Below are 15,305 nucleotides of genomic sequence, written 5' to 3'. Positions count from 1 at the left end.
TCTTGGCCCCTTGGTGGCCGGCCCAGCCATGGTTTCAGGCGCTGCTTGCTCGGTGTCTGAACCCGGAGGTTTTTCCGCGGCTCCGCCTCTTTCAGGAGATCGGGCCAGTCCGGTACGAGACTGGTTCGCTCTTCTCCGCGAGTCTTCGCGTTTGGCGTTTTTTACTCGTGTTTAACACCATCTTTATGGTGAGCAGGTGGCTTCCTTGTTGGTTTCTCACCTGCGAGTTTCCTCTCGGCGGCAGTATGAAGTTTCCTGGCGGTCCTTCAGATTCTTTTTGACTCTTCGTCGTTGTTCCTCGCTTTCGGTTCAGGTGGTGTTGTCCTTTCTCTCTTGGTTGTTTCAGGACCGTCATCTTATGCCTAATACTGTCGCCTCGTATCGTGCGGCGCTGGCGGAGCTGCTGCAGCTTGCTTTCGGTATTGTTGTTACTTCTGCGCCGTTTCGCAAGCTGTCTCGGGCGTTGTTTCACCTCCGGCCTGTTCATGCGCCGCCTGAGCCGTCCTGGTCTTTGGACAGAGTGCTTTTCTATCTTTCCACTCCTCGTTTTGTGGTGACCCCTTTGGTTCAAGATTGCTTTGCTAAGGCTCTTTTTCTGTTGGCATTAGCCTCTGGGGGTCATGTGGCGGAGCTTCATGCTCTTCTCCGGCGCAGGGGTTTTTGCTCTTTGGTCGTGGTCTTCGGTTTGTTCGTTTGCAGCCGTCTCCCTCTTTTCTGGCGAAGAATGAGACTGCTGCTTTCCGGAGGGGTCTTTGGGTTGTTGATGCGTGGTTTGTCAGGCCGGGGGTTCACCATGTATTGTGTCCGGTTGCGGCCCTCCGCCGTTATCTGCGCGCCACGGCTTCAGTGTTCGGGGACGCGCTGTGGGTTGATCCGGTTTCCCTTCTTCCCTGTTCGCGGGTTCGGGTCTCTCAGGTCGTCCGCAGGGTCATTAAATCCAGCCAGCCTGCGGTCTATCCCCGTGCCCATGACGTTCGTAAGATCGCTGCTCTTGCTGCCGTCTTCGGCAATATGTCTTGGACTGACATTCGGGCGCGGGGATTTTGGCGGTCGAACAGGGTCCTGGCTGCACTCTACCTTGTTAACGTTCCTGGGCCCAGTCGGGCCTGTGTTGCCTTAGGTCGGCGGTTGCGGCCCGTGGTCTCGGCTTCGTCTTGAGAGGTGGAGCACCGACCGCCTCCCGGGTAAGTGCCCTTGGTTTTTCTTGGTGGTCTTTGGTGAGGTAGCTCCGGGGAGCCACAGGGGTTCCCCCCAGAAAACTAGCGTTGAATGTAATGAAACGGCATTTTCTGGGTGAGTCCCGGAGGCTCCCCGGCATCCCTCCCACCCTCCGGTCGGCGGTTTTTCGCGGTTTTTGATGTCCAGCCTCAGAACTGGGGTGTGAATCGCCGGCTCGGGGGTCTGGGGCTCACCAACCCCCCCCCCCCCCCCCCCCCCCCCCCGGGGAGGAGGGAGCTGCGCAGACATGCGGCGCGGCTCGTGTGACGCCGTGCTAGTTTGATTGTTTTTCTTTTGGGTTAGTTCTGTCCACTCGTTTTGTCAATTTTGTTGTTAACCAGAATAGGGGTTTGTTTTGGGGCGCTTACCTTTCTGGGTGCCTGTCCCGGTCGATGGCAGATATGGAATGCTCCAAATCACATGTGCATTCTATGGGCCATTGCTCCCCGTGCCTCTCTGAGGGGGCCAGGTTCTGGCTCGTGGTCCCCGGTAGGCCTAGAACTCCACCCACATCGACTGATGCAAAATAGTTAGGATATCCATATCAGCCATGGATAGCTCCGGGGAGCCTCCGGGACTCACCCAGAAAATGGCGTTTCATTACATTCAACGCTGGTTTTTTTTATTGGTTGTTACTATCTGCCCGATGTGCTTGTGTGCACTTACCTATTTTTGTTAGAATTGAACTTCAGCTCTTGGGCCCTGCATCTTAACAATAATTCACTTGTGATATCTACCAAACCTTGTTGGTTTTGTCATATATGCATTTTAATTGTTTATGTAGTTAACATGCACTTTTCTCTCCTAGGGTATGTAAATATGTGCACTGTCTTCACTTAGCTGTATTTATATTGAGTGTACTGTACTCGCCTTGCTCTGTTTACAGTATGTGTGCTGTACAGTATTTGTAATACTGGTACAGTATGTGTATAGTACTCACTTTACTGTACTTAGTGTGTAATGTACTTGCCTTACTGTATTTATATATGTGTTGGTTGCATTATTTACTGAGCACATCTTATTGTATTTGCAATTATTGAACTTACTGCTTGGGTCGATGTTCTGACCATTAATCATCCAGTGTAACAAATCTTCAGGACCTCACCTCGTGTTGATTCCTAGGTTCAATGTCTCCATGGGACATTAAATGTACTAACCTCTTGGTTGATGATCTAATATGGAGCTTACCTGCATTGCTCCCTATTCTAGTGTGTTAAACTTCCAGGGTTTGTGAAGGCCTTCCCTAGCCATCACTCCATTCTTCTCTTAGGTTTTTCAGATGTAATTTGGAACCCAGCATTGTTGTAGGTTTGATTGATAATTTCTTCTGTAGCATATTGCTCCTTGTAAGAGAAATAATTGTGTTGAATATTTTGCATAGTAATTTGGCCATCTTAAAATTGTTAATTTAAAGGCAGCATATTTAGTAAATCCTGTTTATTGATAGTTTCTCTACATGAGTTTGTCAGGTTTTGTAGCTTGGTATTTTTGTCTGTACATTGTACTGTGATGCAAGCTGGGAATTTGTGCATCTTATGAAAGTTATGTTAGTCTTTCTTGAAAAAGAAGTTGGAAAGTGAGTTACTGTATCTATTTTGTTAATTATTTCTGGTGGGAGCCCCTTCGGCTCCCCGGAGCTATCCCAGGCTGATATGCTAATGTCAGACTTTGGCATCAGTCATGTGTATGGAGTTCTTAGGCCTAAAGGGGACCACGGCCAGAACCGGGCCCCCTCAGAGAGGCAAGGGGAGCAATGGCCTTTAGAAGCCCCCGTGTAGTTGGAAGCATTCTATGTCTGCCATCGACCGGAACAGGCACCCAGAAAGGTAAGCGCCCCAAAACAAACCCCTATTCTGGTTAAAATTGCTACCTAAAACCGAACTAGTGGATAGAACTCCCCAACCGAAAACAAGCAAACTAGTGTGACGTCACACACTGCCGCGCCGCTGTCTGCGCAGCTCCCCCCTCCCCGGGAGGGGGAAGGGGGAGCCCCAGACCCCCCGTGCCGGCTACCCACACCTCAGTTCTTGAGGCTGATGCTATAGGCGATGGTCGTGTGCTCTGGCTCCGGTGTCGCTACTGCACTGTGCTTTGCGTGTGGTGTTAGTTTTGTGGGTGCGAGAGCCAGGAGTTATCTTCAGTACTAGGGCTGCATGCGCCTAGGGCTGCCTTCCCTAGGTGCCCTGTAAGTACTGCCCTTGGGGCTTGGGGCCACCTTCCACAGGCTCCTCGGGGTCTGCCTCTGCTGGTCCGTTTTACCTTTCGGTTTTTCGGCCGCCTGTTGGGCTCTTGGGTGTTCTGTTCTCCCTTGTTACCGGCAGGTAAGAGGCAGTTTGCACTGGTAGGGGCGCAGGGTGCTGCTCAGCTTGTATTTCCCGACATCGCGGTCGGCTCTGTTCCTTGGGGTTCGCTGTCCTCTTGCGGGGTTTTGTTTTTCTTTTTGTTTTTGCCTGGTGGGGGGTTCTGTCCTTTTATTCAGTTTGTTTTTGCCCTTCCACTGTTCTCCTCGGTGGCGCCCCCTGCTAGGTCCCCGTGAGTGTACACGTCCCTGGGGTTCAGCTTTAGAAGTTTGCTTGGTAGTTTTGGGCGCCGGTTTGCAGCACCCTGCCTGGGACTACCTGAGCGCGAGTCCTCTTAAAGTAAACGCTCAGGACCCTGGGAATCCCCTAGGGGGCGCGTGGGTCCGATGGATGTGACCCCGGAGTCCCCACTCGCTGTGTGCGAGTTTGAGGGTTGCTCGGTCCCCTTGTCTCAGGGTGACCCTCATTGTTTTTGCCTCTGCCACGCTGCCTGTTGGGTCGGTGATACTATCGACCCTGAGTCCTGTGAGTGTTGCTGCTTGCTTGTGACTCAATTTACCCAATCCTCTGATGATTCTATTCGGGTACAGGCGGCACGGGCGTTGCAGTCTAGGTTTCGTCTGTTGCAACGCGCTCGGTTGGTTGCTTCCCCGGATGCCCCGGGGCTGCCCCGCTTTGCTTTTCGAGACCCGGACTTGGGGGTGGGGGTCGCTTCGATCCTGGTTCAGTCCGCACCTCCTCGTCCTTCCCCTTCTGTTCGTTCTGGTCCCCCGCCCCTGCTTCCGGCCCCGAAGCGTCTGAGGGTTTCGGGGTCGGAGCAGGGGTTACTTGATCTTGAGACTCGGGCAGCTTCGGGGGTTGCCCCTTCCGGGGGGCGGCAGAGGCATTCGAGTCTTGTCTCCCGGCCGAAGCTTCAGGGTCTGACCAGTGGGCCCCCCTTCCTCCAGCTTTTCCGGCTGCTCCGTCCTTGTCTTGTGGGGTTGGGGCTTGGGGAGAGGACTCGGCCTCGGGTCCTGTGGTGACGGACCTCGAGGCTGGGGAGGGGCTGACTTGGGGGCCTTGGGCCCTGCTGGACCCCGCCTGGGTTTTTCTTCCCACTGAGCGGGGCTTATTGTTACAAGGAGTGGGGTTTTCTTTTCCCCCCTCTGCGTACGAGTTGGATTTGGTGTCGGCCCCTCCCCGGGTTCGGTTCCGTGTTCCCCCGGGTACGTCGGTTCCGTCCTTCCGGAGGTTTTCGGCTTATCGCATCCAACCTGGTGTGGTGCGAGCGGCCTTTGCAGCTTACCTCCTGCGTGACCCGGATTATGCCTCGGAAATGGATCCGTCCACGTTCAGGTTTGGGACTTCGTTCCCTTTCTGGCTCCGTTACGAGGTTCCGGAGTCGTCCTGGCTAGCAGATTGTCCCGTCTGAACCCCTGGGTTCATTGCCCCTCCTTTCGGATGACTACGCTGTCTCAGGTTCGGCTCCTCTTGGAGCCGGGAGCTTGGATGGTGTCCCTGGACCTCCGGGACGCTTATTGGCATGTCCCGATTCATCCGCGGTTCAGGGACTGGCTCGGTTTTGTAGTGGGGCGTCTGAGTTACCGCTTTCGTTGTCTCCCGTTCGGGTTGAACCTGGCACCTCGCGTGTTCACACGCCTTACACGGGTTGTGGTGGCTCGTTTGCGTCTCCTAGGTGTTCGGGTGTTGGCCTACCTCGACGACTGGCTGGTTTGGGCTCCCAGCCAGTCAGCTTGCTTGCTAGCCAGGGATTTGGTTCTTTCCCAGCTCGCCGGGTTCGGGTTCTTGGTGAACTGAAGGAAGTCCCATCTGGTTCCCTCTCAGGTTCGGACTTGGCTGGGTCTCGTGTGGGACTCTCGAACCGCCTCTTTGTCTCTCCCTCCGGAGTCTCTCCTGCGGCTGCGGTCCCGCCTTCGTCTGTTTCTGGAGGGCCCTCGGGTCACCCGGCGGTTGCTCGAGGGGCTGTGCGGGAGCCTGAACTTCGCGATGGTGGTCTACCCGCCGGGTCGGGTTTGGCTTCGACGGCTGTTCTGGTTCCTTCGGGGTTCCCCCTTCCGCCTCTCTCGCGATCGCAGAGTTCGACCCCCGGGGGACTTGCGTCGATTGCTGCGTCACCGGCTTCCTCTTCGGGTTTTTCGGGGTTCAGTGCCTTGGCACCTACCCGAGCCCTCGCTCGATGTGTACACGGATGCGTCGTCTCTCGGCTGGGGTTTTGTGACCAGTGCTCACCAGGCCGGCCAGGGGCGTTGGGATCCGTTCTTCCGTCGAGCTCACAGTACGGTGCAGGAGTTCGCGGCGGTGTGGTTTGCTCTGGGGAGGATTCGGGTGGCCCGCGGATCGACGATTCGGCTCCATTCGGACTGCTCTCCGGTGGTTCATTGCCTGAACCGCGGGGGTTCGATGCGGTCCTTGTCTCTTTGGGGTTGGTCGCTTCGGGTGACTCGTCTGCTGAGTTCTCGGGGTTTGGCTCTCCTGGCGGTTCACGTACGGGGTGTGTCCAACGTCTTGGCCGACGCCCTGTCTCGCTTCGTTCCCCTCTCCACGGAGTGGACGGTCGACGACGAGTCTTTCCGTTGGCTTTGCCAGACGTTCGGGCGCCCCGAAGTGGACCTCTTCGCGTCGGCGTGGTCGCGGCGTCTTCCCGTTTATGCGGCGCCCTTCCCCGATTGCGAGGCCGTCGGGGTCGATGCCTTTCGGCTAGACTGGTCGAGGTGGGGGTTCCTGTACCTCTTTCCCCCGGTTCGGCTGTTGCTCCAGGTCCTGACTCGCTTAGAGACTTGCCGGGGGAGAGTTGTCCTTCTGGCCCCTTGGTGGCCGGCGCAGCCTTGGTTTCAGGCGCTGGTTGCTCGGTGTCCGAACCCGAGGGTTTTCCCGCGGCTCCGCCTCTTTCAGCAGATCGGGCCAGTACGTCACGTAGCTGGTTCGATCTTCTCCTCGAGTCTTCGCGTATGGTTTTTTTGACTCGAGTCTATCATCATCTCTATGGTGATCAGGTGGCCTCCTTGTTGGTGTCCCACCTGAGGGCTTCTCGGCGGCAGTATGAAGTTTCCTGGCGGTCCTTCCGTTTCTTTTTGCGTCTTCGTCGTGTTAGCTCCTTGTCTGTTCGGGGGGTGTATCATGTTTTGTGTCCGGTTGCGGCGCTTCGCCGTTATTTGCGCGCCACAGCTTCTGTGTCCGGGGACGCGCTGTGGGTTGATCCGGTTTCCCTTCTTCCCTGTTCGCGGGTTCGGGTCTCTCAGGTCGTCCGCAGGGTTATTAGGTCCAGCCAGCCTGCGGTCTATCCCCGTGCCCATGACGTTCGTAAGTTCGCGGCTCTTGCTGCCGTCTTTGGGAATGTCTTGGTCTGATATTCGGGCGCGGGAATTTTGGCGGTCGAACAGGGTCCTGGCTGCTCGTTACCTTGTGAATGTCCCTGGGCCTCGTCGGGCCTGTGTTGCTTTGGGTCGGCGGTTGCAGCCAGTTGTCTCGGCTTCGAGTTGAGGGGTGAGCGACGACCGCCTCCCGGGTAAGTCCCTCTTTTTCTGTCTGTGGGTAGTTAGCTCCGGGGAGCCGACGGGGCTCCCCCCAGAAAACCAGCGTTGAATGTAATGAAACGCCATTTTCTGGGTGAGTCCCGGAGGCTCCCCGGCATCCCTCCCTCCCTCCGGTCGGCGGTTTTTCGCGTTTTTGACATCCAGCCTCAAGAACTGAGGTGTGGGTAGCCGGCGCGGTGGGTCTGGGGCTCCCCCTTCCCCCTCCCGGGGAGGGGGGAGCTGCGCAGACAGCGGCGCGGCAGTGTGTGACGTCACACTAGTTTGCTTGTTTTCGGTTGGGGAGTTCTATCCACTAGTTCGGTTTTAGGTAGCAATTTTAACCAGAATAGGGGTTTGTTTTGGGGCGCTTACCTTTCTGGGTGCCTGTTCCGGTCGATGGCAGACATAGAATGCTTCCAACTACACGGGGGCTTCTATAGGCCATTGCTCCCCTTGCCTCTCTGAGGGGGCCCGGTTCTGGCCGTGGTCCCCGGTAGGCCTAAGAACTCCATACACATGACTGATGCCAAAGTCTGACATTAGCATATCAGCCTGGGATAGCTCCGGGGAGCCTCCGGGACTCACCCAGAAAATGGCGTTTCATTACATTCAATGCTGGTTTTTTAATATTCTCAAAGTAACTTGAGATCAACCCTGTTGTGCCCTGTTTGATGAGTTGTCATTCTTATAGCAATCTGTCTTTCCTGGTAAGCAAGCTCAATAGTTTGGGGATGAATTTATCACCTTATTCAGAACATTTTCCAGTGAGATAATGTTTTTCTGTAGGTGAAATCTCAATACTTAAATACAGTAGTGTATGTGTACATATATGTGCTTACTTATGTATTCAGTTATACACGTGTAGTCAATAAACATTACAGTATATACATTTGTATCTATGTACAATATGTATGCAAGTGCACGTGTGAGTGTGTAGTCTTTACAGTTTAATATACAGTATACTATATATTAATTTTATGTTTGAATTATATTGTACAGTACTATCTGAAGTAAATCAGATAAATTAAGAATGTCTCCATTAGCTTTAAATGTGGTATTTAGTGACATTTTTATACTGAACAGTAATGCCTTCCATCTCTGGTTATTAGTCCTGTTCTGAATATTACTGAAGAAGTACCATAATACATTGTAGATTTTGTATAATCATCTTTGCAGTGTAATTGTTTGTTATTTTACTCTTTAAATATTGCTTATTTAGCATCACAAAGATAATAAAATAGATTAAATTTTGAGGGGGGTTATTTTCACATGAAAATTTTCATTTCACATTTGAAATGAGAAATGAGAATTACAATGCGAAATTCACATTTCTCTTGTAAATGTTGAACACTCATTTTAATATAGGGAATGACAGAAATATTTCCTGGTCCCAAAAACCAGTTATATCTGAAATAATCTTAATGGCTCATTAGATTAAAAACATAATTTCCAAAATTTTCCACTATAAAGAAACAAAGCTTTTCCTGTCGTTCCTGAATTTACAACTGAGAAAATGGTTCCCAATTTTCTAACTAAATTTAGACATGATTACTAAAAGTTCTTCTATTATCTTTATTTGCTTTCTTCCTTATATGAAGCCTGCTGTATAAATCCACAGTTTATAATTCTACTTTTTACAACTCGGGTATACAGTACGTATTGCTAAAACATAAAAAAAAATTCTCTTTTGATATTAAAATTCAGAGTATAGGAATTGCACCAATCGTCTGAGTCACTTAACTTTACCGTTTAGATAAATTTAATTTATATTTCTAAAAAAATTGTATAAAATCAATGAAATTTCAGAGCTCAATTGTTTTAATTAGGACATAATTCTCTCTCTTTTTGTTGATGAGAAAGAACTCCAGAATATTTTTACCATAGGAGTAAAATATACTTTTTAACACTTGACCCATTTTAATTCCTTACAGACATCTCTTTCTGAGAACTCCAACCCATTTCTAGTCAACTGGGATGGAGGGGACAGTATTCAGGCGGTATTGGACCGCCTGCTGCTCTACCCTCATGATGAACGCTTGGTTACTTTAGCTAGAGATTCAGCCAAGGATCTTCATTCACTTTTACCAGGACCAGAACGTACAGCAAAAATCAATGCAACAGTGAGTAAGATTCTAAAGTACAAAAGCATTTTTAGCATAATTTAAATTTTCATGAGGGAAATAAATATTCCAATCTGTAAAAGTTAATCAATAAATGTAATGAAATGTCTCTTTCTAATGGGCTATTTAGTAGCTCCCCAATGCTGCTACAACCTGAAAGACCTAAGTCTCGGGGAAACACGTCAGGATGCTGCTACAACCTGAAAGACCTAAGTCTCGGGGAAACACGTCAGGATGCTGCTACAACCTGAAAGACCTAAGTCTCAGGGAAACATGTCAGGATGCTGCTACAACCTGAAAGACCTAAGTCTTAGGGGAACATGTCAGGATGCTGCTACAACCTGAAAGACCTAAGTCTCGGGGGAACACGTCAGGATGCTGCTACAACCTGAAAGACCTAAGTCTCAGGGGAACACGTCAGGATGCTGCTACAACCTGAAAGACCTAAGTCTTAGGGGAACATGTCAGGATGCTGCTACAACCTGAAAGACCTAAGTCTCAGGGGAACACGTCAGGATGCTGCTACAACCTGAAAGACCTAATTCTCAGGGGAATATGTCAGGATGCTGCTACAACCTGAAAGACCTAAGTCTCGGGGGAACACGTCAGGACTCGTTGATCTATAAACACCTACTGGGAACCAGAACCAGACTCTGGTCTGCTCAAAGAGGTGAAGGGAAAACCGGGGATCAGAGATCACCACAGAACTCGGTGAAAGACCCACCAGAAAGCCAAAATCCTCCATAACAAGCAATGTCTTAGAAAATTTTGTACCCCTGACAAACACAATGCAAATAGTCAGCACTGTAGTGAAATCACATCTTAAATGCACTTGCCTGCCACCAGATGGCAGCCCAGAGTCTCAGCCAACCTTCCAAGCCTTTTGTGAGCCACTCTTGGTGACAACCTGACAACTTCCACAGGAAAGTAGGGAACAAAGCAGGGATGAGGAGCTACTGAGAGGCCCACCAGAAATATTAGTTTCATTACTTTCAAGTCACACAGCAGCCAGCAGACGACAGCATCACTCCCTCCTTCACCAACACCTGCCTCACCAAAATGGCTCCTCTCAACATACTCCTTTTGTTGTTATTACACTCAATATACACACACGTTATATAATTATCTACATTTGTGTTCATCGTAGCGAACCACCAAGCTGGTATGGTGAGTCGAGACAATAACAGGTTGCCACACAATAACAAGGGGGGCCTGTGGCTGAGTGGTCAGTGCATTGGATTCGTAGTCCTATGGCCTGGGGATCGATCCTGGTGACGGCGGAAACAAATGGGCAGAGTTTCTTTCACTCTGATGTTCCTGTTACCTAGCAGTAAATAAGTACCTGGGACAGCTGTTATGGGTGGGTGTGTGAAACAAAAAAAAGTTGATTGAGTGACAGTTGAGAAGTGGGCCAAAAGAGCCAGAGCTCGACCCTCCTCAAGCACAACTAGGTGAATACATAGTCAGCAGATGATAACACCTCTCCCTACCTCCCACCATACTACTCACATCGCTAATTCTCACCACACTGCTGTGGTCACAAGCTGAACAGCAGTGCTGTTAGCTTATGCTGTATGTGCTGCTATTATTAGAATCCTGGTCATTAAATCCTGTAAATGAGTAATTTTTTCACAAGTTTATTTTGTAAAGGAATATGAGAAGTCGTTTAAGATTCTTAGATGAACAAAACAATAGCAATGTGCTGTGGCCAGTGCTGTGAACATCTTAAACAGCATTGTGTTCACTGATATCTGAACATTGTACACAGTCTTTATCAGTCAGGCTCTTCTGTAATACTATCATGGCTAAATAATACCAGTCTTATATTTTTATATTTTTAGGTGATGCTGTGGTCACAAGCTGAACAGCAGTGCTGTTAGATCATGCTGTATGTGCCCCATCTTGGTTACTCACTCAATACTGAGGCTCTCACACCCGGGAATGTTGCCCATGATTTTTTTTCTAGGGGGGACGGGGCTCCCTGGAGCTATCCAGGCTGAATGGATATGTATATCTTTCTGGCATCAGTCAATGCATAGAGTTCTTGCCTACCGGGGACCACGAGCCAGAACCTGGCCCCCTCTAGATAAGCACGAGGAGCAATGGCCTATAGAGACCTCCCTGTGGGTGGGAGCATTCTATGTCTGCCAATGACCGGGACAGGCACCCAGTAAGGTAGGCACCCCAAAACAAACCCCTATTCTGGTAAAACTATTGCGACTAAAGGCCAAACAAGTGGACAGAACTCCCCAAACGAAAATTAGCAAACTAGCATGATGTCATCAAGTCACCACGCCGCTGTCTGCACAACCCCCCTTCCCTGGGAGGGGGAAGGGGGAGCCCCAGACCCACCTGCCGGCGACCCAACCTTCAGTTCTTGGCTGATGGGAATCTGGTGCGGTTGTGCCTCTGGCTCCAGTTTTTGTTTGTCTTGTGCCTTGTGGTGTGAGCTGTCTCTTTCAGGTGGTGTGTGAGCCAGGAGTCCTATTCCATGGTACTCGGGCTACATGTGCCTAGGGTTCCCTTCCCTAGGTGCCCTGTAAGTACTGCCCTTGGGGCTTGGGGTCTCCTTCCACAAGTCACCTCGGGATCTACCTCCGCTGTGCCGTTTACTGCTCGGTATTTGGCTGCCCTTGGGATCACCTGGGGTTTTTCTTACCCTTGTTTGTCTCTGGGTAGCTTTCATCACTGGCAGGGGCGCAGGGTACTGCACAGCTAGTTTTCACCTATAACAGCGGCCGACTCTGTTCCACCTGGGTACGATGTCCTGTTGCGAGGTTTTTCTTCTATTTTTGTTTTCTGCCTGGTGGGGGGAGGGGTCTGCCTTTGTGGTTCCCCGTTGCTGTTCTGAGGGTATATATATCTATATTTGTGTTTGGTGGTCCTCCCCGCTGCTGTTCTGAGGGTATATATATCTATATTTGTGTTTGGTGGTCCTCCCCGCTTGGTCCCCGTGAGTAGACACATCCCGGGGGTTAAGCTTTAGAAGTTTGTTTGGTAGACCTGGACACCAGTTCGCAGTACCCTGCCTAGGCTTCCCTTAGCATGTAACCGTGGCTAAGGGCCCTGGGAAACCCCACATGGGCTATGTGGTCTGAAGGATGTGACCCCTGAGTCCCTCCTCGCGTCCTGCGAGTTTGAAGGTTGCTCTGTCCCTGTGTCTCAGGGTGACACTCACCGGTTTTGCCTCCGACATGCTGCCTGTTGGGTCGATGATTGTTTTGACCCGGAGTCAAGCGACATGTATTGTCTGTACGTACTCCAGCTCACCCAAGCCACTGAGGGTTGCCAGGGAGCCTCCGGGTGAGCCCCGGAGACTCCCTGGCAACCCTCCTTCCCACCAGTCGGCGTTTTTTTCGAGTTGGTTGACACTTAGCTTCCGAACTGATGCTAGGCAGCAGGCGCGGTGAGGTCCGGGGCTCCCCCCTCCCCCTTTCGGGGCGGGGAGGGCTGCGCAGACGATCGGTGCGGCAGTAAAGTGTGATGTTTACTTGTTTGCTTGTTTCCTTGGGATTGTAGGGAGTTTCTACCTCTCTGTTTGGTTTTCTGTTTTAGTTTTTTACCATGTGGGGTTTGTTTTGTTATGCCTACCTTTCTGGATGCCTAATCCCGGTCGATGGTAGATAAGGAAACCCCCCAACCACAAGGATTTTCCAGGGCCATTGCTCCCTGAAACCTCTCTGAAGGGGCCAGGTTCTGGCACTGGCCCCTGGTAGGTCTGAACTCCTTAGCTAATGTCCCAGTCTAATATAACATACATTAGCCCAATAAGCTCCAGGGAGCCTCCGGGGCTCACCCAGAAAATGGCGTTTCATTACATTCAACGTTGGTTTTTTTTACAAATATTTTAATGGATGATGCAAGGATTGTCATCTATTCACAATAGGGAGAAAAATGGATGACGACGCTCGCGACATCGGTGTGGGAAAGTGTTAAAATATGTATACAGTAGAATGTTCATAGTGTTCCATAGAACTGTGGTACATGTGTCAGTAATGAGTCCAAAATAAATGTTTATTGTCACAATATTACTTGTTCAAAATTCACTAAAATTACAATATGTACAGTTTCACACACTATTTACACAGTAACACACTGTATTACACACCCAATACTTCAGAAGAGAGTAATAATCAATGAAGCAGTAATAATCACGGTACACAGCGCGACTTCGCTCTTGATGCACCAGGTACAAACCGAATTTTGCTTTTTGTTTTTTCGTTCTCTGTGCTTGCAAATAATGCACTCACGTCCAACATTGGCTTTAGTACCTGTAGGTGGTGTGTAGCCAAGCTTGTGAAGTGTAAGATAGTCTTAAAAAGATTATAGGAAAAGATCAAATTATAAGGTAGTCTTGAAAAGATCACTTTGTAAGGTATTCTGGAAGAGATTCAGCCATTATGGAAGAGATTCAGCCATTCTGGAAGAGATTCAGCCATTCTGGAAGAGATTCAGCTATTCTTGAAGAGATCTTTGGAAAACACCACCATGGAAGCCACTATCACTACTCATCTATGCTACTTGTATCAGATGCATCATCACTGAACCCAGAAAATGATTCATCTATGTATTATCTATAAAAATTGGAGATAACATAGGTTAGTATGGGTGGCACTCAGCTACTACTGGATACGCTCGTTGTATCGTCCTCATCAGTGCTGTATTACTTGCATCTGACCCTTGTGCTAGGTCCTTATTGTGACTAGCTTCATCAATATCATGACCCTTATGTTCTTCAAACAATTAGGTCTGAAATTCACCGACAGAGAGCAATGTTTCAACACCAAGTTAGACAGGTGTTTGGTAGCCAGAGGTACGTGTGCCACCCATTGTTGCTCACTCGGTACTAAGCTAGCCAGCAGTCCTAGGACATTCTGGGATTTTTTCCAAGATGGCTGCGTCTCACTGGCGGTTCCTAGAGTCCATTTCATACTACAGCCGGGAGGGAGGGAGGTGAGGGAGCCGGTCGGCCGAGCGAACAGCACACTGGACTGGTGATCCTGTGGTCCCGGGTTCGATCCTGGGCGCCGGCGAGAAACAATGGGCAGAGTTTCTTTCACCTTATGCCCCTGTTACCTATCAGTAAAATAGGTACCTGGGTGTTAGTCAGCTGTCACTGGCTGCTTCCTGGGGGTGGAGCCGCGGGGACACTAAAGCCCCGAAATCATCTCAAGATAACCTCAAGATAGCCTACCGTGCGTTTGTTTTGAATGGGTACGAAATATTAAAAACGTGTTTTCTCAGCTCGCGCAGTTTCTCATCGACCGAGTTTTCTCGGCTGGCGCATCCAGTGGTTAAGGGTTAAATCTGTGACTAAATAATGTTTGCAAAATTATAGGTTTAATACTTAGTTTTAAGAATTTTCTCGTGATTCATCTCGGTCAATTCTCAAGCTGAAGAGATTCTAATTAACGGTCAGATGCCCTGGTTAAACACCTGAATATTTATCTTGATATTTATAATGCTGAAGGCTTAATTAGGCTCAAATATAGTATATTTGTGAATTGGTAAGTGAACCTTTGGCCTAAACAGAGAATATTCTCAAATTATAACTGTATTGCATTATAAATCCAGGGTTTGAAATAGAAATAGGCTGTGGTATACTTGCTTCTTTGATAATCCCTAAGGCCATTTTCTCATGTCAAATTTGAGGGGGTACTCAGTTTTTAAATCTCATATTTCATGTGTTTGAAAATAATACACTGTTTTAACCTAACCTTCACCTAACCATGGATAGGGAGTAGATGATAGTACTAATTGCATATATTTTTTATGTGATTACCATCAACAGGTACAGTATATACCTCTTGAGAACAGGTTGAGAAATCTTGTGTTATTTATTTACTTTTCTTTTCTGTGAAGTTGGCACACCTACAAACTACAATTGACAGTGAAGGAGAAGTTCGAGTGGATTTGGCACGACAAGAGAGAGATGCCAGTGAAGCAGGCGATGCTCTGACTAGAGCCAGTGTTGCACTTCAAATCTCTCAGTGTGATGCTCGAACTCAGGCTCTGGCCCTACTCACCTTGCATTACTGCACTGCCCTTCAGTACTGTACTGCAGATCCTCAGGTAATGAACTTATATTTTATGAAGGTAGTAATTAGTGTTCGCACATTATAATGGTAATGAGTTTAAATCTTGCAGTTCTTTTT

The 15,305-nt window shown here is 49.4% G+C and overlaps 1 protein-coding gene across 3 annotated transcripts in view; it reads left to right on the top strand.

Annotated features, from left to right (window-relative positions):
• The window catches only part of LOC138370890 (PDZ domain-containing protein 8-like), a 213,436-nt gene that overhangs the window by 181,993 nt on the left and 16,138 nt on the right, over nucleotides 1–15,305 (top strand). For all 3 annotated transcript variants that reach the window (XM_069335534.1, XM_069335533.1, XM_069335532.1), the window contains 2 exons: nucleotides 8,962–9,150; nucleotides 15,013–15,222. In XM_069335534.1, coding sequence (XP_069191635.1) covers nucleotides 8,962–9,150; nucleotides 15,013–15,222 — 399 coding nt within the window. The remainder of the gene's footprint in view (nucleotides 1–8,961; nucleotides 9,151–15,012; nucleotides 15,223–15,305) is intronic.

The sequence above is a fragment of the Procambarus clarkii genome, chromosome 33, assembly GCF_040958095.1.
Source record: "Procambarus clarkii isolate CNS0578487 chromosome 33, FALCON_Pclarkii_2.0, whole genome shotgun sequence".
NCBI classification, from domain to species: domain Eukaryota; kingdom Metazoa; phylum Arthropoda; class Malacostraca; order Decapoda; family Cambaridae; genus Procambarus; species Procambarus clarkii.
This window is presented reverse-complemented; position numbering and strand designations above follow the sequence as displayed.